This window comes from Oryctolagus cuniculus, chromosome 8 (genome assembly GCF_051225735.1).
Source record: "Oryctolagus cuniculus isolate XC-2025 breed Fujian yellow rabbit chromosome 8, ASM5122573v1, whole genome shotgun sequence".
NCBI lineage: Eukaryota > Metazoa > Chordata > Mammalia > Lagomorpha > Leporidae > Oryctolagus > Oryctolagus cuniculus.
Window position 1 is genome coordinate 126,013,996 of NC_142874.1, and position 21,926 is coordinate 126,035,921.

The following is a 21,926-nucleotide window of genomic DNA, read 5'->3' on the forward strand; positions in this document are numbered from 1 at the left end:
TGGTTTTTCCTTCTGTAATCCTGGTTAACAATCTGTAGTGTTCATATGATCTATTTGTTTTATTAGTTCAAGTTATATTTTAACTATTGTTACATTTCTTCTTGTAAAAAACCAGGAGGACCAGAAGAAAGGAACAGCAAGTGGAGAGGAAGCATCACATTTCACCAGGATGTCTGTGAAATGCATTTCAGTTCTGCTGCTGCTGCTACAGCTGAGCTGCTGCTTCAGCTCTGGGAGTTGTGGGAAGGTGCTGGTGTGGCCTATGGAATTCAGTCACTGGATGAATATGAAGACAATCCTGGATGCACTTGTCCAGCGAGGTCATGCAGTAACTGTTCTGAGATCTTCTGCTTCTATTTTAGTTAATAGCAATGATGAATCAGGAATTACATTTGAAACTTTTCCTACAACTTCCACTAAAGATGAAATGGAAGCATTTTTCATGTATTGGCTTAATAATATGATAAATGATGTGTCAAGATATTCATATTGGGAATATTCTCAAGCAATGCAAAAAGTTTTCACAGAATATTCTAACATTTATGAAAATATCTGCATTTATGAAAATATCTTGTTATGAACAAGAAAATCATGGCAAAGCTTCAAGACTCAAGGTTTGATGTTGTTCTTGCAGACCCATTTGCTCCCTGTGGTGAGCTGCTGGCTGAGCTACTGAACAGACCCCTTGTGTACAGTATACGCTTCACTCCTGGCTACACCTATGAAAAGTATAGTGGGGGACTTCTATTTCCTCCTTCCTATGTGCCTGTTATTATGTCAGATTTAAGTGGACAAATGACATTCATGGAGAGGGTAAAAAACATGCTATGGATGCTTTATTTTGACTTTTGGTTCCAATTGTTGAATGTGAAGAGGTGGGATCAGTTTTGCAGTGAAGTTCTAGGTAAGTTATGTTTTTAGCTGCTGACATGAATTCTCAAATAAGGTCTGACTTTGTAACACTTTGTATTAATGTATATTCAGGGGAATATAAATGGAATATTGAAATGATAATATAAAAAGATCTTGCAATCTCAGAAATATGGAATGGTTTCCCTTACAGAGTCAGACGCCAGTTTCTCACTACTTGGCTGAGTCATTCCAGGAAGTCTCACAGCTGCAAATGATGCACCAGGATTTTCCTAAGCAATTCTATGTCCATTATAGTACCCATTCTTTATGTTATAAAAATTGAGAAGACATTTCTCTAATATGTTGACAAATGACGACATGTAGATGGATTTGTTACACTCATTTCTAGGTATACCATCTATGTAACTTTGAGAAAACAGTTTTTCCTTGCAAGAATCTGATGATATATTCAAAACTAACATACATTTTCTGTGTTACCTAAAAATGCCATTCAATTTTGGAGATACAGATGTTTTTCCAGACAGAAAATCTGGAAATTGAGTTTTGTAGTGCTCCACATTCTTTCACTAAGTCCTTGAAAATCATCTGTGTAATGCATAAAATTTTGTTTAAATGTAGAAATGTATGGAACTAATCTATTTTGAAATTATCATTCCCCATCTCTTTGCAATAATTATCAAAAATAAGTTGAACAACAATCTCTATTTCCATAATTTAAAAACCTCTCCATGTGATATTTGCCAATGTTTCTTCAAAAATTTCTATGTAAATATTTTTAAGCTGGCAAAGTGAATGAAAAACAGGTTCAAGAAAATAAATCAGTTCCATTTAAAAAAATTTACAGCTTGTCTGTAAAATAAAGGATTGGGGACTAGTTTGCTAAACTGTGGAAACTGGACTAGTTACCTCTGGGAAAGCAATGCTCAGAGTTTCTGTAGGATTTCTTGACTCTAGCTAAAATGATTGTTCTTATTTGAATCTTATAACTTCAAAGAGGAAAAAATGTATATTTAATTCAATAGTGCCATATTTTGATAGCAAGGATTGTGACTATATTGAAATGATATTAGAAATATTTCATTTGCATATATCTGATATGTGAACAATGCATAGTATATTTAAATACATATGTTGTATATACATATGTATATTCATTTATGTGTATTGTATATATGTGTCTATATTAATTTTATCAATGCATAGACCCTTTATACATGATTGGCTGCATCATTGCATTTAGTTATGTGGTATACTTCATGTAACCATTCTCTCCTTACCCTGCCTTTTCCTCAGGAAGACCGGTTACATTCTCTGAGCTAATGGGGAAAGCTGAAATATGGCTCATTCGAAGCTATTGGGATCTGGAGTTTCCTCGCCCACTCCTGCCAAATGTTTATTTTGTTGGAGGGCTCCACTGCAAACCTGCCCAACCTCTGCCCAAGGTAAATATGCCCTGTTTGCTTTCATTTTTCGCTTAGCCTATGCAGTGGAAATGACTCTGCATTCTTCACTTAGGCATCTGACTCACAGGAAGAGACATTGGAATTGTGTGAAATGGCCCTATCAGCCAAAAACTCATATGAGAGGATTTCACAAAGTACTAGGTATTTTTGAATTAGAACATAATCAACATTTCTATGAACTTTTTGATATAGTTTTGTATATTTCAATACCATCATATGTATACAGACATCATTATCATTTAGAATAACAGAATAGTTAAGAGACTTTGAGAATAGAGTCAGTTAAATTACGGTCTTCTTTATTCAGCACTTAAGAAAATATTGACTTTTAATTCGGTGTATTTTCATAAACACTCTAGGACACAAGAGAGGTAAGTGCTAGACATATAGAGAAAAAGAGTAGGCATATTTTGTGCTCTCCCTAATACCTTATATTTTCTTTGGAAACATAGACAACACAAACTGTGAAAGTTTTGTGAAAGCAAAAACCACACTGTTAAAATTTATCTAGAAGAGGTTATAGAAGCTATCCCAGAGTCATTGATAATAACGTGAATATGTACAGATATGTAAATGATGTATAAGGATAGGGCCAGCGCTGTGGCACAATGAGTTAAAGCCCTGGCCTGAAGCACCAGCATCCCATATGGGAGCCGGTTTCTTGTCCCTGCTGCTCCACTTCCAATCCAGTTCTCTGCTATGGCCTGGGAAAGCAGCGGAAAATGGCCCAAGTCCTTGGGCCCCTGCACCCACATGGAAGACTCGGAAGAAGCTCCTGGCACCTGGCTTCGGATCAGCACAGCTCCGGCCATTGCGGCCATCTGGGGAGTGAACCAGCAGATGGAAGACATCTCTCTCTCTCTCTGTGTTTCTACATCTTTCTGTAACTCTATCTTTCAAATAAATTAAATAAATCTAAAAAAAAAAAGAATGAAAGAAAGAAGCAGACAGAAAAACAGCAACAGGTAGCACAGTAAAAACAACAATGGTTTAGAAGAAAATGTTGAATAGAGCCTGATTTTCCAAAAAGGCCATTTGGCAAAACATAATATAAAGGAGAATTAAGAAGGTCTTTGTATAAGTTCAAGCAACAGAAAATGGAAAAGTAGACAATAATATTCATTCACATAACCACTCAAGATCTTGTAATAATAATGCATTCCATCTTGTCTTGTGTGGAAAAATGGTTACTACAAAATGAACACTTAAGATGTCTTCAAAAAGCCAAAGGAAATCAAAACACTCTGTCAAAGAGACTAATGCATTCCCATGTAAATTGCATCACCATTCCCAAGAAAGCAGAGGTGGAAACAGTCATATTTGTAATCCATTGGTGAATGGATAAAGAAAATGCATCATATATAAATAAATACTACTCAGCTATGAAAGGGATAAAATCTTGTTTGTTGCCACTCTGGATGAATGTGGAGTTTTTAGGCTAACTTAAATAAACCAGGCATGGAAAGAGGTACTGCATGATTTCACTCATATTCACAATTTAACAAAATTTATCTCATGATAGTTGAGCATAGAATGGTGTTTGTCAGAGGCTAGAGATAGCAGTGGGGTAGGAGATGGGGGAAACTTTGATAAACTGTAAATAAATTATAGTTATATGGGGTGAAAAGTATTGGTGTTCTACTGGAGTTCTGTACTGACTATAGAGAATTATAATATACAAGATATTTTTCTAAAGAAAAGCTGGAAGAATAAAATATTTTAATGCTTTCACCATAAAGAAATAATGAAATTTGGATGAAATAGACACATTTACCTGGATTATAACATTACATTATGTGTGTGTGTGTGTATAAATATATATATATATATATAAACATCACAGGGTAGGCTGTATATATTATGTTAAGGTAAAAACAAATTAAATTCTAGCACTCAGGTCAGTAATCTAGAATCAGTAATGACTATTGTAATTATTACTGTTTTTTTATTTTTAGTTACTTCTTATTATATTCAAGTGATTTGTACTTGGTTGAGCATTCAGGTTTTTCCATGTACAACAACATCTCATATGCATACATGGATAATTTAATTTCCTCTCTTTTATTTCTTTTTCTTCCCTAATTGCTCTTGCAGAAAATTCCAGTAGTATATTGAATAAAAATGATGAAAGTGGACATCCTTGTCTTATTCCAGATCTGAGGGAAATGTTTTCAGTTTTCTCCATTCAGCATGATATTGGCTATATGTTTGTCATATATAGCCTTTAAAATTTTGAGAAATGTTCCTTCTGTATCACATTCATTAAATTTTTTATTATGAAGCATTTTGAATCTTTTTTTTTTTTTTGACATGCAGAGTGGACAGTGAGAGAGAGAGAGAGAAAGGTCTTCCTTTTACCGTTGGTTCACCCTCCAATGGCCACTGTGGCTTGCGTGCTGTGGGCAGTACACTGCTGCCAGCGCACTGCGCTGATCGAAGCCAGGAGTCAGGTGCTTCTCCTGGTCTCCCCTGCATGTGCAGGGCCCAAGTACTTGGGCCATCCTCCACTGCACTCCCGGGCCACAGCAGAGAGCTGGCCTGGAAGAGGGGCAACCGGGACAGAATCCGGCGCCCCAACCAGGACTAAAACCCAGTTTGCTGGTGCCGCAGGCAGAGGATTAGCCTAGTGAGCCGCGGCGCCAGCCAGCATTTTGAATCTTATCAAATGCTTTCTCTGCATCTATTGAGATGATCACATATTTTTCTTCATAATTATATTGATGTGATTTATGACATTTATTGATTTCTGAATGTTGAACACCCTTGCATTTCTTTGATAAATCCCACTTGATCATGATGGATGATCTGGTTTTATTATGCATTATCTTTTTCGTGTGGTTTTTTATTCAATTTGCTAGTTTTTGTTGAGAATATTTGAGTCTGTGTTTATTAAGGATATAGGTTTGTAGGTTTCTTTTCGTGTCCTGACTTTGGTTTGTTATCAAAGTAATGCTGGCCTCATAAAAACTGTAAGGCAGAACTCCACTGTGCCCAATATTTTGGAATAGTTTGAAGAGTGGGTTACATCCTCTTTGAATGTTTTGCAGAATTCAATAGTATAACCTTTAGGTCCTACACTTTACTTGATAGAAGGATTTTTACTATTATTTCAATTTCATTGCTTGTTATGGGTCTGTTCAGATTGATTATATATTCTTGATTTAATCTTGATAGGTTATATGAATCCAGGAATTTAAACATTTCTTCAAGACTTTTCAGTTTATTAGCATATAGTTCTTTGTAGTAGTTTCTTATGGTCATTTGCATTTCCATGGCATTTGTTGTAATGTCTACTTTTTCATTTCCAATTTTATTTACTTAAGTTTTTCCTTTGTTAGTTTGGCTAGAAGATTATCTATTTTGTCTTCTTAAAATAAAAAATTTATGCTTGATATGTTGTTTTTTTGTTTGTTTGTTTCAATTTATGTATTTCTGCTCTGATCCTTATTTCTAATCTCCTGATGATTTGGAGTTTGCTTCCTTCTTGTTTTTCTAAGTCAAGATACATCATTAGGTCTTTAATTTGAGATTTAAAAAAAAAACTATTTATTTATTTGAAAACAAAGTTACAGAGAGGCAGAGAGAGAGAGAGCGAGTGAGCGAGTGAGCTTCGATCTACTGGTTCACTCCCCAGATGGCTACAATGGCCAGAGCTGCACTGATCTGAAGCTAGAAGTCAGGAGCTTCTTCTGGGTCTCCCATGTGGGTGCAGGGGCCTGAGGACTTGGGCCTCCATCTTCTACTGCTTTCCTAGGCCATAACATAGAGCTGGATCAGAAGTGGAACAACCAGGACCAGAACTGGCACCCATTTGGGATGCCAGCACTGCAGGTGGCAGCTATTCCTACTACACCACAGCACTGTCCCAACATTTTTCTATTTTTCTTTTTTAAATGGAGGCATTTAACACATGAACTTCCCTCATAATACTGCTTTAGCTGCAGCCCACAGATATTGATTGTATGTGTTTTCATGTTCACTTATTTATACAGTTTTTGATTTTCTTTTAATTTCCTCATAAAGCATGATCAATCAGTAGCATGTTTGTTAATTTCCAAGTATTTATGTGTCTTCTGTTGTTCTTATTATTGCTGTCTAGTTTTATTCTTTTTTTTAAGATTTATTTATTTATTTGAAAGTCAGAGTTACACAGAGAGAGACAGAGAGGCAGAGAGAGAGAAGGAGAGGCAGAGAGAGAGAAGGAGAGGCAGAGAGAGAGAGGTCTTCCATCCGCTGGTTCACTCCCCAAATGGCCACAACGGCAGAAGCTGCATCGATCCGAAGCCAGGAGCCAGGAGCTTCTTCCAGGTTTCCCATGTGGATGCAGGAGCCCAATGACTTGGGCCATCTTCTACCACTTTCCTAGGCCATGGCAGAGAGCTGGATGGGAAGTGGAGCAGCCAGGACTCTAACTAGCGCCCATATGGGATGCCAGCACTGCAGGCGGCAGTTTAACCCACTACACCATAGTGCCAGCCCCTAGTTTTATTCTTTTATGTTCTGAAATGATATATGGTATGATTCTTATGTTATTAATTTGCTGAGACTTGGTTTGTGGATAAACTTGTTGTCTATGCTTAAAAAAGCTCCATGTGCTGATGAGAAGAATGCCCATTCTGTAGCTGTAGGGTGAAATGTCCTGTACACATCTGTTTCAGTCATTTGTTCCATATTGTGCTTCAATGCTGATGTATTGTTAATGATTTTTTTGTCAGATGAACTGCTGCAGTTCATATGGATAAAAGTGCTGCTTTAGATGAATAAGGGTTTCCTTGGGTTTGTTATTGTTGGTCCTCAGAAAGTTCATTGTCAGTCTCCCTGGCAAATGTGATAGCCGGGACCTTGTTCTTGGTGCTGAGAGAGACAGTGTTGACTGATCCCTGTCTTACTGGCAAGCTTGAATGATGTGGATTCTAGAGCTAACAATTGGTATACCTCTAGGACTGTGTGATACAGATAAACATTTCCTCAGTTCCTGCTAGGGGAGTCCAACTGATGCTGTGGTTTATAATACCAACAGCTCTAGTCTTAGGACCGGGGGATATGAAGTGGACCCTGTTCTAGTACTATAAGTGACTACAAGGTACACAGGAGACTTTACTCTGGAGGCTATGAGTCCAGAGAGGTGGAGTGCAGGTAGATTCTTTCCTGTCAACTGGATATATTCTAGTGACACTGATAAATTTAGAATGAATTACCATAGTCCTGTTTTTGTAGATTAAGTTTGGATCATTACCCAAATAAACCATGGTAAGAGATATTTTGTATGGGCTGCTTCTGGGGGTAGCCTTTTGAAGCTAAGGTAAATATCCTTTGGTCACATAGAGTGCTTGCACACAGCTCTGGGACTAATGCTCCCAAATTCCCATAGTTACAGATGCAAGTGTTCTGTCTTTTGTTCCACATGTTGCCCTGACTCTGTAATGCTGTTAGAATGGGGAAGTGCTGTGAGACATTCTACTGCTGGGCATGGACATGAGTGGGAGTTGGGGGAGAGGAAGAAGCAAGGTAGCTTCTCTGCTCCAATCCCAGCAGTTGCTCAGACCTTAGTCAGCGCTACAGGGTGAAGTGAAAGTGGGTGGGTGACTATGGAATTCCTTCTCAGCTAAACCTGTAAGCAGAGGGGCACATAGGAATTCCTTCCAACCTTGAAGTGATACAATGCTGGTTCACAGCCTTTGAATTTTTTGAAAAACAATTCTGTCTGCTTATAGTATGGCATTCTTCATAACAGAACATGAGGATTTAGTCTATTTTAAAATCGTATCACACTATACACATGTATAGAGTCATATGCTTTTTTAAAAAAAACTTCTTATTTATTTATTTGAGAGGGAAAGTTTCAGACAGTGAGAGGGAGAGGCAGAGAGAGAGGTCTTCCATCTGCTGGTTTACCCCCAAATGGCTGCAACGGCTGGGGCTGAGCTGTTCTGAAGCCAAGAAACAGGAGCTTTCTCTGGGTCTCCCACACAGTTTCTGGGGCCCAAGCAATTGGGCCATCTTCAATTGCTTTTCCAGGCCATATCAGAGAGCTGGTTCAGAAGAGGAGCAGCTGGGGCTAGAACTGGCACCCATATGGGATGCTGGTGCTACAGGTATAGGATTAACCTACTACGCCTCAGCACTGGTCCAGTTGTGTTCCTTACTGCTGTACTATGTCATCTCCTAAGATATACTCTCTTTCTTCTTATTTCAGCATCAAAAAAATAGAAAATAATTGAAAAATATGCAATATCTATTTTCAAAGCAAATAGTTTCAACTTGATAAATCTGGTAAACAAGAGTGTCAAATTCTTAAGTTAACAACAGGAGTCACTGTGTACTTACTCCTCATGTGGGATCTCTGTCCTTAACGTGTTGTCCAATGTGAATTAATGCTATAGTAACTAGTACTGAAACAGTATTTTACACCTTATGATCTGTCTGAGTGCAAACTGATGAAATCTTTACTTAATATATACTAAATCGATCTTCTATATATAAAGATAATTGAAAATGAATCTTGATGTGAATGGAATGGGAGAGGGAGCGGGAGATGTGAGGGGTGCGAGTGGTAGGGAAGTTATGGGGGGGAAGCTATTGTAATCCATAAACTGTACTTTGGAAATTTATATTTACTAAATAAATGTAAAAAAAAAAGAAAATGTACATTAAGGTTTAACAATGGAATCTAGTTGGTATAAATATTGAAATTCCACAGTTCTTTAGTTTGAACTTACAATAAATTGTAGTGAAAAATTAAAAAAAAGATTTACAAGTCTACAGGATGAGGAAATATAAATGAAAGTTTATACAATGTACCTCTATCCTTACTAATTTCATGATTTTCATAAAAGGAAAAATGACAGTGTTTATGGGAGGAGGGAAAACTGGAGAGTAAGGCAAGCCAGAAAAACAGGTATTACTATAATGATAATTATTAATCATGAGTGTTCTACATTTGCACAGACAAGATTTGAATACAAGTCAAATATTGTGAAGTTTGTCTTATCATATGTTAAACACATCTTACTTATCTCAGGGAACTGCTTTTTCACTGATTATCAAACACCCAGAAAATCTTTCCTCTTTAAAAAGAGAAAAGAAGAAATATAACAGATTGCATCAAGGAATATTAAAAACATTGACAAATTTGGCTTTATAAGATGTTAGCCTGAAACTACAGAGAAAAATAAATAAGATGTCTAATGTCAATATTTTTCCTGAATACTGTTTGCTGAACTCTTTCACTTAGTGTAGGGTTGACTATATAATCATTAATTAAACTGAAGACAGATATTTGTGAATATTAAGAGTGGGAATGAGAGAGAGAATAGGAAGAAGGATAGAATCATGGAAGAGGAAGGGTAGCATGGGAAGTATTACTATGGTCCCAAATCTGTATATATGAAATACATGAAACTTGTATAACTTACATAAAATTCAAAAAATTAAACAAAAAATTTTAAAATATATTTTTGGCTATTATTTACAAAAATAGCCATGGAAAACAGTCTAAACTCAATTTAAGGATGATTGGCGCTGTGGCATAGCAGGTAAAGCCATGGCCTACAGTGCAGGCATCCCATTTGGGCACCAGTTCCAGTCCTAGATGCTCCATTTCTGATCCAGCTCTCTGCTATGGCCTGGGAAAGGAGTAAAGGCAGTAAAAGATGGCCCATTTCCCACAAATACAGCCTGCGAGCAGTGTGGCCCCCAGCCCCAGGCAGGCATCTCTGTAACGTTAGTTCTGGGGTTCTGGGCTGCCCGGTCCCCAAGCCTCAGGGAGCCCGGCTTCCTCGGAGCCCACAGACTACGAGCCGGGCGCAGGGAGCCTAGCGGCCCCTGCACTCCCTGAGGCCCGAAGGCCCGGCTTGCGAGTCACCAGGTGTCTCCTGGCTTCCCCTGGCGCCCAGGTGGCCGGGGCTGTCACGGGGAAGTCTCGTTGACCGGAGGCCATCCCAGGGTCTGGGGTATAAGGGACGGGGCACTTGGCCCTTAGTTGCAGATGTTGAAGTGGATTTGTTCCTGAGAGGAGGAGCGTGGTGGGGGCAAGAGGCCGAGTCACCACACAGACCCTGGGAGTCAGGCGAAAGCAGGCCAGAGCAAGCAGCCGGCAGACTCGTTTATTTAAGTTGGTACAACTTAAATAGCCAAGACAGCCAATCCAGTCAAGGGGTGGTCTATGCCCTAACCAATCACAGCCTGTTGACAGGCAGGCTCCTTTGCCAGGTGGGTTTCAAAGCCTTTCCTGAGTAACTGAGGCTGGCTTGCCAGCAGCCATCTTGGCATGGCCTTCTCATTCCACCACACGTTGGAGCCCGCAGGGTTGGAGGGTCAGCATGGGCAGGCAGCCCACCGCTTCTGCAAACTTGAGCCATTGCGACTGAGTGTGGAGTGGGGCAGCGGGGTGTGAAGTCGGCGACACCTGCCAGTTCCTGTACTGCATGAAGGGGTCAGGCTGTGGTAGGAACATGGGCTAATGATGGAAACAAATGCCCTAGGAACTGTCCTTCATCCTGGTCGCCTTCCAGCTCTATGCAGAGCGAGCACTCTGGGCATTCCTGGTTCCTGGCAGTGCTGTTCCGCCTTTGGAGGCTCCAGGGGAGACCCTTTGCGCATGCGTGCTTGCCCTAGCCTTTCCTCTACTGCACCAAAAAATGCCTACCAGGGCTCCCCTTTTGCACCCTATCAGAGACCTTCAATAGTCTTGGGCTGTCTCCTCTCCATTGACCAATCAGCTGGCGACACAGAAAATGGGCATTTGCAAGTAACCACTAGGAAGAGACCAAGGGGAAGGGCTTCTTCGACTCCTTGGAGGGGCGTAGGAAGGTAGTCATTATGACTGGAGGACGCCAGACTTCCGGCCTGACAGATTAGGCCAATGAAAGTCAGAAGGACGTGGGATTTTCCCGGAGATTGGAGGCTCTGCTCCTATCACTTGCTTCTAGGGAGGCCGGGCTGTGCAGGAAATTCCTCCTATCAAATTGGTTTTTATTTTAAGGTGGTGAGACGGGTGAAATGACTGGAAGTGTTTCAGACAAACAAGGGCGGGAAGAAGTTTGTGACTCCTGGCTTCAAACTGGATCATCTCTGGCCATTGCGGCTCTTAGGCAAATAAATAGTGGATAGAAGACCTCTCTCTCTCTATCTGCCTCTGCCTTTATGTAACTTTGCCTTTCGAATAAATGAACAAACCTTTAAAATTTTAAGGATGATTGAATAACTTACATATGTGTATATCACACCATTACAATTTTATGAAAGAATCGTCATTAACATTAAATGAACCATAATAAGAAGTTTACTTGGGAATATAGTAACAGAGAAGATAAATAATATAATAACAATTTTTTATGCAGAATGAGAGAAGGAATATCAAGTAGGAATACCATTTCCTACATATGTATTGTTTAATATATAAATGACGTGATATTTCAGTTTTGTAAGAAAAAAAATCTGAGGCCTTGTGACTGTAGTTAACATGAATATCTGTATACTTAGAAATGGGTAAGATGGAAAGTTTGTCAGCTATGTATTTTACCATAGCCACCACTACAATAATTTCTGATAAGATTTGACTTTTTCTATGTTCCTAAATTATGTATTTATGAAATGCATGAAGTTTGCATACTTTAAATAAAAGGTTTCTATGTAAAAAAAATTGATTTTCTCTTTCATTGATTGCATCAATCTTTTCATTATCTTTTGCTGTGTTGCTGCCCTTTTGTGATGGAGCAAATTCTTTTCTTCACAGGAAATAGAAGACTTTGTGCAGAGCTCTGGAGAAGACGGAGTTGTGGTGTTTTCTCTGGGGTCCATGATCAGCAACATGACAGAAGAAAGGACCAATGTGATTGCATCAGCTCTTGCTCAGCTGCCACAAAAGGTTAGAAATGTGCCCTAATGGTGGGCAACTGCTGAATGAACCTATTTAAGTATGTAAAGAGACTGATTAGAGAAGCTTCCTGTGTGAGTGTAAATTGATATGAAATCTTAGATTTATCTCAGATATGAGTTTACAAACAATTCTGCATGACAGGTGCAAAAATAGGGCGAAGTTTTTTTTTTTAATTTAAATTACTTTGGAATAAATATTTGATCAGAAAGAAATATATTTAACAGGTATGATGTGAAGCTTTCTTAGCATCATGACATTGCAGGCATGACACAGAAATTGCAAAATTCTGCCCTGTCATTTGGTTCCACATTGCAGGATTGTGGATTCTATTGTATGCTCTAAATGTGTCATCAGAAAGGAATTAAATTATAATTGATAACTGTACTAGTGCAATAGCATTAAGAAGGTTCTAAAAAAAAGTCTGAAATGCAACCTGCAGTTTAATGTTCCCATACAATGCCTGAGTCTTTGCTGCAGCTAATTTTGTATAGGGCCCATTCAATGTGTTAATCAGGAATCTATGTTGATAAAGAAAGATCTGGGTTCATCAAACTTTAGATTCAGCTCTGTCAAGATTTAGACAAAGAGGAAAATTTGCTTGTCCTGTAGAACTGGACCCCCGCAGTGTCTCAAGCAGGCAAATGTAACTGAAAGGGTGGAAATGGGCTCTCCACTAAAGGTGGACCCTATGTGTTATAATACATGGTCCCACAGGAACATGCTCCTAGTCCATTAGATCAACTTCTCTCCAGACTGAAGGAGAAGGCAACACAGGAATCAAGCAGAAGCAAGCCTGGCATTGAAAGAGGTTCTGATATTGACTTCTGTAATGTTCAAACATGCTAATTTTTTAATCTATGCAAGATAATTTGGTTTTTGGATATCTATGAATTACATTTTAGTTTTATATCTAACTTAGGTTTCAAGTGACCCTGAAATTTCTTTTAACATTCACACAGCAAACAGAAATTAAATACATGCAAATTTTACTCCAAATTATGAGGATATTTTGGAAATTCAAAAATCTATACCTTATTTTGATACTGGGCATGGGAATGATGTTGTTGTAGCAGAAATTAATCATAAAGCAGTATTTTGTAATGCATTATGGAAGAGGAAACAGTCAATTGAATGAAATTTAGCTACAACACAATTTTAAATCTTTTCATGCACCATATTACTACAAGTTGGCTCTTATTTCCCACAGTAAAAGAGTTTCTAATCCTGGAAATAACAATAATATTTAGATTCATTTCAAAAATTCCACTTCAGTGTTGTGGATCAGCAGTTTAATCCTGTGCTTGAGGTTCCATTATCCTATATCACAGAGCTTATGATGGAGTTCTGTATCTACTTTTGTTACAGTTTCCTGCTTTTTTTTTTTTTTTTTTTTTTGACAGGCAGAGTGGACAGTGAGAGAGAGAGACAGAGAGAGAAAGGTCTTCCTTTTGCCGTTGGTTCACCCTCCAATGGCCGCCGCTGCAGCCGGCGCACCGCGCTGATCCTGGCAGGAGCCAGGAGCCAGGTGCTTTTCCTGGTCTCCCATGGGGTGCAGGGCCCAAGCACCTGGGCCATCCTCCACTGCACTCCCTGGCCATAGCAGAGAGCTGGCCTGGAAGAGGGGCAACCGGGACAGAATCCGGCGCCCCAACCGGGACTAGAACCCGGTGTGCCGGCGCCGCAAGGTGGAGGATTAGCCTATTGAGCCACGGCGCCGGCTACAGTTTCCTGCTTTTAATTATCAAAATTTTCTGGGCTGGCACTGTGGTGCAGTGGGTTAACACCCTGGCCTGAAGTGCCGGCATCTCATATGGATGCCAGTTCGAGTCCCGGCTGTTCCACTTCTGATCCAGCTCTTTGCTATGGTCTGGGAAAGCAGTAGAAGATGGCCCAAGTCTTTGGGCTCCTGCACCCACGTGGGAGACCTGGAGGAATTTCCTGGCTCCTGGCTTCAGATAAACCCAGCTCCGGTTGTTGCAGCCAAATGAGGAGTGAACCACCGGGTGGAAGACCTCTCTCTCTCTCTCTCTCTCTCTCTCTCTGTGTCTCTTTCTCTGCCTCTCCTCTCTCTGTGTAACTCTGACTTTCAAATAAAATAAATAAATCTTTAAAAAAATGAAAAAATAATTATCAAAATTTTCTGTATATTTTTATATGGTATGGGCCCCAGCAGCTACGTATATGGCAGACACACATGGAGTTCTGGCTTCAGCTTGGTCTAGTCTCAGCTATTGCATGCTTTGGAGGTGAACAATCAGTCTCTCTCTCTCTCTCTCTCTCTCTCTTCCTGCCTTTTAAATAACAAATAAAGAAGTATTTAAAAATCACTTAAATGTTTCCTAGAAGTAGTGTTTATTAATTTGTAATGTAAAACAAGTTGCTGTAGTAGTAAGTATAATTATTTTCTGACACATAGCTTATGTAATGGCTTTACATTTTGTGAATTAAAAGATGTCAGACTATAAAGAAGTCTGTTATTGACATCTGGATATAAATATACTTTCATTTCAATGATTGCTCTTGAAATGGTTCACACAACAGTTGAAAGATGAGGCCAACATATTCATTAATATACTTAAAAGCATAGATCACTGATAATGTGTTCATCTTTGTACTATAATTATGATCACCTACCAATTTTATAAAAATAATTGAATTTGTAATTCATAATCTCAGTTGACTAAGACACTATTTGTGAAGCATAATAACATGCTTCATGGGCTGGCACTGTGGTGTAGTGGGCAAAGCCACCACCTACAGGGCAGCATCCCATATAGGCACCAGTTCGAATCCCGGATGCTGCACTTCCAATCCAGCTCTCTGCTATGGCCTAGGAAAGCAGCAGAAAATGGACTAAATCCTGGGGCCCCTGCAGCCACATGGGAGGCCCAGAAAGCTCCTGGCTCTTGGCTTCAGATCAGCTGAGCTCCAGCCATCTGGGGAGTGAACCAGAGGATGGAAGAACTCTCTCTCTCTGGCTCTGCCTCTCTCTAACTATGCCTTTCACATAAATAAATAAATGTTTAACAATAATAATAAAAATAAAAAATATGTTTTGTTCCTATTGGAGAGTAAAAATATACAGAAAATTTTGGTTTTGGTGTTCTACTTTAATCTTCTAGAAATTTTCATTGCTTCATTTCTTTGGTCCTCTTTTCCTTGTCTTTCCTATGGAAGGGATTTAAGTAGGTTGATCTGTCAACCTCTTTAGAATTCTAACGTACTCTGATTTGAAATTCAACTCATGAAATAGATATTTGCATTGTATTCTAGGTTCTTTGGAAATTTGATGGCAAGAAACCTCATACATTAGGACTCAATACTCAACTGTATAAATGGATTCCCCAGAATGACCTTCTTGGTAAGATTCTGTAGAACAAATGCTGAAAATTGGAGTAACAACAATCAAGATGAACATAGTTCTATGGAAAATTAACTGATTGATCAATTATTACAGGAAAAAAAACTCATAAAGTAAGCCAAATGCCTTCATGTTTATCATTATTCCTGGAGAAATAAAATTAGCCAAAACTATGACTGTATTTTGTACAGCCAAAGTCATCATGTCCAGTATCATTTTACATGAAGTTACTTCACATAGAAATGCTTAATAATATCCTGGTGGGAGAGTATTTGGCATAGCAGATAAGATATCACTTTGAACATCTATACTGTATATTGAAGTACCTGAATTCAAGTTGTGTCTGCTTCTGATTCCAAATATCTGCTAAAGTGCACCACGGATGGTAGCCAGTGATGGGATAAATCTCTGGTCCCTGTTGACCACGTTGGAGACCTGTACCAAAGTCTTTGCTTATAATTTTGCCCTGCCAGGTTTCAGGTTTTTAGTCATTTTCATAGTGAATCAGTAGATGCACTCTTCCTGTTCTCATTCTCTGCTTGTGCTGTCTGTAGTGAAGCTTAATAAACTTTAAAAAATTAGTAATTTTCTGTCTTGTCTCTGTCTCCTGTTTCAGCCATTACTTCTACTCTTCCTTGGATTATAGTTGTTTTAAAATGTTACTAAAAATAATATCTTTTATACATTACTGTGCATTTTCTATGTGAAAAAGTAAGTCTTTATCATGAAGGGATAATGTATTTCAACATATAGTGTGGCCTTTCCTTCCATGATTCCAGCAACACAGCTATGCACTCTCTGCTGTGCTGTGATGCTAACATATAGTGTCGGTGAATGCGCTATTGCTTTAAGAGAAAATCTAATGTGCACTTGCCTATTTGGTTTTTATTTTTTTTTCAAGAATTTGCCCATTTTTCATTCCCACTTGTCAATCTTGTATTCATTGTTCAAATTTCAAGTCTAACAATACTTTTCCACATGGCCTTCACTCACCTCTGTGGTGGAATTACGTGATTCTTTGGATCTCAAAGTAATGTGAATGCAGTTTCATGGCTATAAATAGTCTGCTATTTAGAGAGCAGAGTCTCTTTCAATGCATCAAATTCTGAATTTCTCATTTCACTACTAAGATTCATCATCAATAATTTTCCTGAAATAAAAATCTCTCAATCCTAGGTCATCCAAAAACCAAAGCTTTTGTAACTCATGGTGGAGCCAATGGCATCTATGAGGCAATCTACCATGGCATCCCTATGGTGGGCCTCCCTTTGTTTGCGGAGCAATATGATAACCTTGCTCATATGAGGGCCAAGGGAGCAGCTATTAGACTGGACTGGAAAACAATGTCAAGTGCAGATTTGCTCAATGCCTTGAAGACAGTCATTAATGACCCTTCGTGAGTATTGCTTTTTTTTAACTTCATAGTATTTATATAAAAGTTTTCACTGAATGGCTGTGATTCTATCAATGAATTCTAAGTTGAGAAGAGTTTGGGTTAATGCTGGAAGAAAATTAACATTGTCTGATTGAGAATAATTATAAAATAAAAAATAATTTACTTGGAATATTTAAGTTGGAATATTCTCATTCAAAAGTCAAATTAATAGTAACAAGAAGTACACTTCAAATTATTTAAGTACACATTAATATAGATTAGGCTATTAGCTTTAAATTCTTGATATAAATAATGTTTGATTTGTACTTTCCTTCTCTCAACACATTTTGAAATCCTTTACATCCAAAAAAGTCCAGTCTATAAACTCAGATTTCTATAATATTTACTAAAAATTTATTTTTGCTACCCTTTAACGTGACATTTTCTTACTACTAACAAATTTCACAAATCTACTTTTCAAGTCATTCTATTAGATCTTGTCAATTTATTTTCCTTCAGTTATAAAGAGAATGTCATGAAGTTATCAAGAATTCACCATGATCAGCCAATGAAGCCCCTGGATCGAGCAGTCTTCTGGATCGAGTATGTCATGCGGCACAAGGGGGCCAAACACCTTCGGGTTGCAGCCCACGACCTCACCTGGTACCAGTACCACTCTCTGGACGTGATTGGGTTCCTGCTGGCTTGTGTGACAATCACTACTTACCTTGTTATAAAATTTTTCTTGCTTGTTTATCAAAAGCTTGTTAAGACAGGAAAGAAAAAGCGAGAGTAAAGCTCTTCAGACCTAAGGCTATCATCCCTGATCCATGAGATCACGCCATTAATTCAACCACTAAGGATGCAAGACTGAGTTACAATTTTCCCTTTTTTGAAGATACTGTGTAACTTAGATAGTAAAGTAGAAAATACAAGTAGAAACAAGCTCCCTTTAGCTTTGAATGGTAGTACATGCCCAACAAGTTCAGTCCAGTATATCTGGAATTTGTGGCTAGATTTCCATCCTCCTCCAGTAAGATCTCTCATTTCTTCCTTGTCTTGTCAAGTAAGATTCTTTCAACTGCTTTAATGGATATGCATACCAGAAGTTTATGTTTTTTATATAGTCTTTCTTCATAATGCATAGAAAAGGAAATAGTGCATGGAATGCAGAGCCAATTATGTGCATCAAGTGTTACAGCTTATTCTGGGGTGATTTCAATGGCAAAATGTCTCCATATCTTACCATTAAAGATTGTTAACTAGAGCTTTTTGAACCAGAACACATAATTGAAATGCAAAAAGAGAAAAAACAAAACAAATTGATAGCAATGTTTTTGCCTGACAAGTGATATATTTAAATATCCAGATGGAAGAGAGATTTACTTACTCTTTTGAAAATGTAGATAAAAATTTTACAGCATTCTTCTAAACATTATTTTGGCAATGGTTTTCAATAAAATTAATTATAATAATTATGTCCAGAAAATAATAGGCAATGGATATTTTCTTTTATTAAGAATTTGTAATCTAGCCACTAAAAAGCAAAATGTTAGGGGCAGATTTTATGGTGTGGTAGTGTTAGCTGGTGCTTGGGATGACTGCATCCCATTTTGGATGCCAACTCAAGACACTGCTACTGCATTTCTGATGAATGTCCCTGCATTCCAGATGTGAGGCAGCTGATGAAAATTCAAGTGCTTAGGCCATCGTGACCCATGTGTGAGACCCATGTGGTGTTCTCGGCTTTGGCCTTAAGTCTAGCTGAGCCCTGGAACTTGTGGGAATTTGGAGAGTGTACATCAAGACAGAATATTTCTTTACATCTCTCTGTTTCTTTCAAGCTAGTGAAAATAAATAAGCATTAACAATAAAAATGTGCAATTAATAGTAAAATATGGGAAATAGAAAGTGGTTCATTAGTGCTATTTAATTATGTTATTTTATTTTTAAAAGGAAGAGGAGGATCCTGACACATAAGTATTATTCAGAGTTGATAAAGCTGCTCTATATACACTATTGAAAACAAATTCCACTCTATTTCTGTTTTCCTTGTTAAGTAATTTCTGAAATTCTATCAATGACTTTGTCAAAATAGATATTGTTTACAACTTTTCTAGCAAGATATTTAAATACACACCTACTCATGAATGATGATCCCATTCTTATATTTGTTTTAATTTTGAAAAATTTTTCCATTGACCTCAACATTTATACACACAGCTGGAACATTTATACACATAAAGCTATCCTTGACAGCTAATTATAAATAATTACAATGTGAAATAAACTTCAAGCATTGCAAGATTCATCGTGGATTTGCTTCTTCAAGATTGATTCTTACAGCTTTCCAAAATTTCAAGTAAAAACATTTAGATACAGGTACTCAAAGTGCTCATATGCAATAACAGAATTGATATGATATCCTTCTTCTTTACCACCACTATGATAACTTGTGTATATGAAATATATTGCTAGTTTAATTCATAAAATACAAAGCACAAAAAATTGTAGGCACAAAAATAAAAAAGCAAATTTCATCATGAAAATAAATGAAGAGTAGACCCTCTATGTGAGAATAATTGAATAAGTAGGAGTTTTTTTCAATTGATTTCAATGTCAAATGCCATTCTTTAATGGAAAATTAATGTAAACACTGTGGTGTGTTTATATATTTTACATATGTAGTATATAATACAAATAAATTTTTAAATATTATATACATGTATTTTTCAGTATTCTTTACTGCTGAATCTCATCATTCAATCAATTGACAAAGGAGAAATGTTTATAGAATATAGAAAGCTATTTTGGGAGAAACATATGGAGATAGGGCTTCCCAATCTTTGATTAGTTCCCAAATGTTGAAAAAGCCAAGGATTGTCCAAGCCAATGCCAGGAGCCTAGAACTCAATACAAGGTCCCATTTGGGAGATAATGAATCAAGTTTTTTAGTCATTACCTGCTGCATGCCAAGATGCAGATTAGCAAGAAGCTGTATAAGAAGTGAATTAGTCAAGACTCAAACTAGGGGCCAGCACCATGGCTCACTTGGTTAATCTTCTGCCTGCAGCACCGGCATCCCATATGGCCACCAGTTTCTAGTCCCAATTGTTCCTCTTCCAGTCCAGCTCTCTGCTGTGGCCTGGGAGGGCAATGGAGATGGCCCAAGTGCTTGGGTCCTACACCCGCATGGGAGACCAGGAGGAACCACCTGGCTCCTGGCTTCAGAAAGACCCTGCTCCAGCCATTGTGGCCATTTGGGGGGTGAACCAATGGAAGGAAGACCTTTCTCTCTGTCTCTATCTCACTGTCTGATTCTGCCCGTCAAAAAAAAAAAAAAAGACTCAAACCAGATATTCCAATATGGTATGTGCATTTCAAAGAGAGAACTTAACTCCTGCACCACACACAAACTGTGGTCATAATTTTTAAGGCACATCCCAAAACATTTTACAGTGAGAAAATCTCAGGCACTTGTGTTAAGACCTGTGTCTCATTTGTATTCCTAACAAAATGCACATTCTTGAATAGTTTCTATTACGAACTTTTCATGAAGTTCCTTCAACTGCTAATAAATGATGGTCATCCAATTTTAGTTTCATTCATAGGCTTGAATGTTCTCTTTCTTCTTTTGAATGGGTTCATGTGTGTATTATAGGCAGAACCGGGAAAGGATTGAGTTCTTTGGTGAGTTTATACTACTACTACACTGAATGGAATATTGAATTTGAAATATTGGGTATGGTTGATTTATTTTTAAACAATGATCTTTTAATTTCATCTTATTATATTTATATTTGTATTATATAAATATTTTAAAATTAGTTGGCATTAAGTCTTTCCAAGTCCTGAGGTAAATTTGATAAAATATTTTATATGCACTTGATAATAATGGCTATACTTTCACATATGAGAGTCCGTCAAAAGTTTCATGAAAAAATGAACAGTATAAATTTTATTTTTCAACATATACCCCACCAAGTGATAATCTCAGTCATATAGTCCATCTAAATAAACTTATGTTCCTGGTGAAGTTTCTGCTCTTGTTATAATTCTTCCAAATGTGTTTCAGGATCATTATTCCACCTAATAAAATTTTGCATTGAAAGCTCTTCTCTGATCTGCAACTTACCTGGTTGTAATAGTATTGATACCCATTGAGCAAAATTCTTACTCTATTTTATCATTTCATTTAGAATTTTGAAAGCTAAGTCAACAAAACTATATAGGTAGTGTTATATATTGCTTCTACTGTAAAACATTGATCCTTTTCAGTTAAGACATGAATAAGTTTTTGCTAACAAAACAGGTGGATGGTCTGCCACCACTTCATCTTTCACACCATCCTGTCTACTCTACCACTTAGTTATCCATCAGTGAATGTACCTTTTGTCTTTTCATAAATGCTTTCACACTTGTTCCACAAAAGTTTCACTACAAATTTGATTTTCATTCTTGCTTTAATTTTAACAGACTTTCTATTGCTTGGATATGGGCTTTTTTGCAATCTTATATCCCATCATATTTCGGAGCATCAAAAGAGATGCTGTGCATACATGTTGGAACACATTAATATGAAGTTCATATAAGGTTATTTTGTTGCAAAATATAAAATCAGTGATTTTTAACGCAACAAGAAGTTTGAATATTCCTTGTGCAAATAAACTTTAAAAATTCAATAGAGGAGCCAGCGCCGCAGCTCACTAGGCTAATCCTCCACCTTGCGGCGCCGGCACACCGGGTTCTAGTCCCGGTCGGGGCGCTGGATTCTTTCCCGGTTGCCCCTCTTCCAGGCCAGCTCTCTGCTGTGGCCAGGGAGTGCGGTGGAGGATGGCCCAAGTGCTTGGGCCCTGCACCCCATGGGAAACCAGGATAAGTACCTGGCTCCTGCCATCGGATCAGCACGGTGCGCCAGCCGCAGCGCGCCAGTCGTGGTGGCCATTGGAGGGTGAACCAACGGAAAAGGAAGAC

General features: G+C 38.0%; 1 protein-coding gene across 1 annotated transcript in view; it reads left to right on the plus strand.

The window, feature by feature from the left end:
* LOC138843067 (UDP-glucuronosyltransferase 2B16-like) overlaps positions 1–19,672 on the plus strand; it is a 28,952-nt gene extending 9,280 nt beyond the window's left edge. Inside the window, exons 2-7 of the mRNA XM_070048068.2 lie at positions 116–904; positions 2,167–2,315; positions 12,073–12,204; positions 15,490–15,577; positions 16,754–16,973; positions 17,472–19,672. Coding sequence (XP_069904169.2) covers positions 577–904; positions 2,167–2,315; positions 12,073–12,204; positions 15,490–15,577; positions 16,754–16,973; positions 17,472–17,748 — 1,194 coding nt within the window. The 5' untranslated portion in view covers positions 116–576 and the 3' untranslated portion in view covers positions 17,749–19,672. The remainder of the gene's footprint in view (positions 1–115; positions 905–2,166; positions 2,316–12,072; positions 12,205–15,489; positions 15,578–16,753; positions 16,974–17,471) is intronic.
* The last annotated feature ends 2,254 nt before the right edge of the window (positions 19,673–21,926 follow it).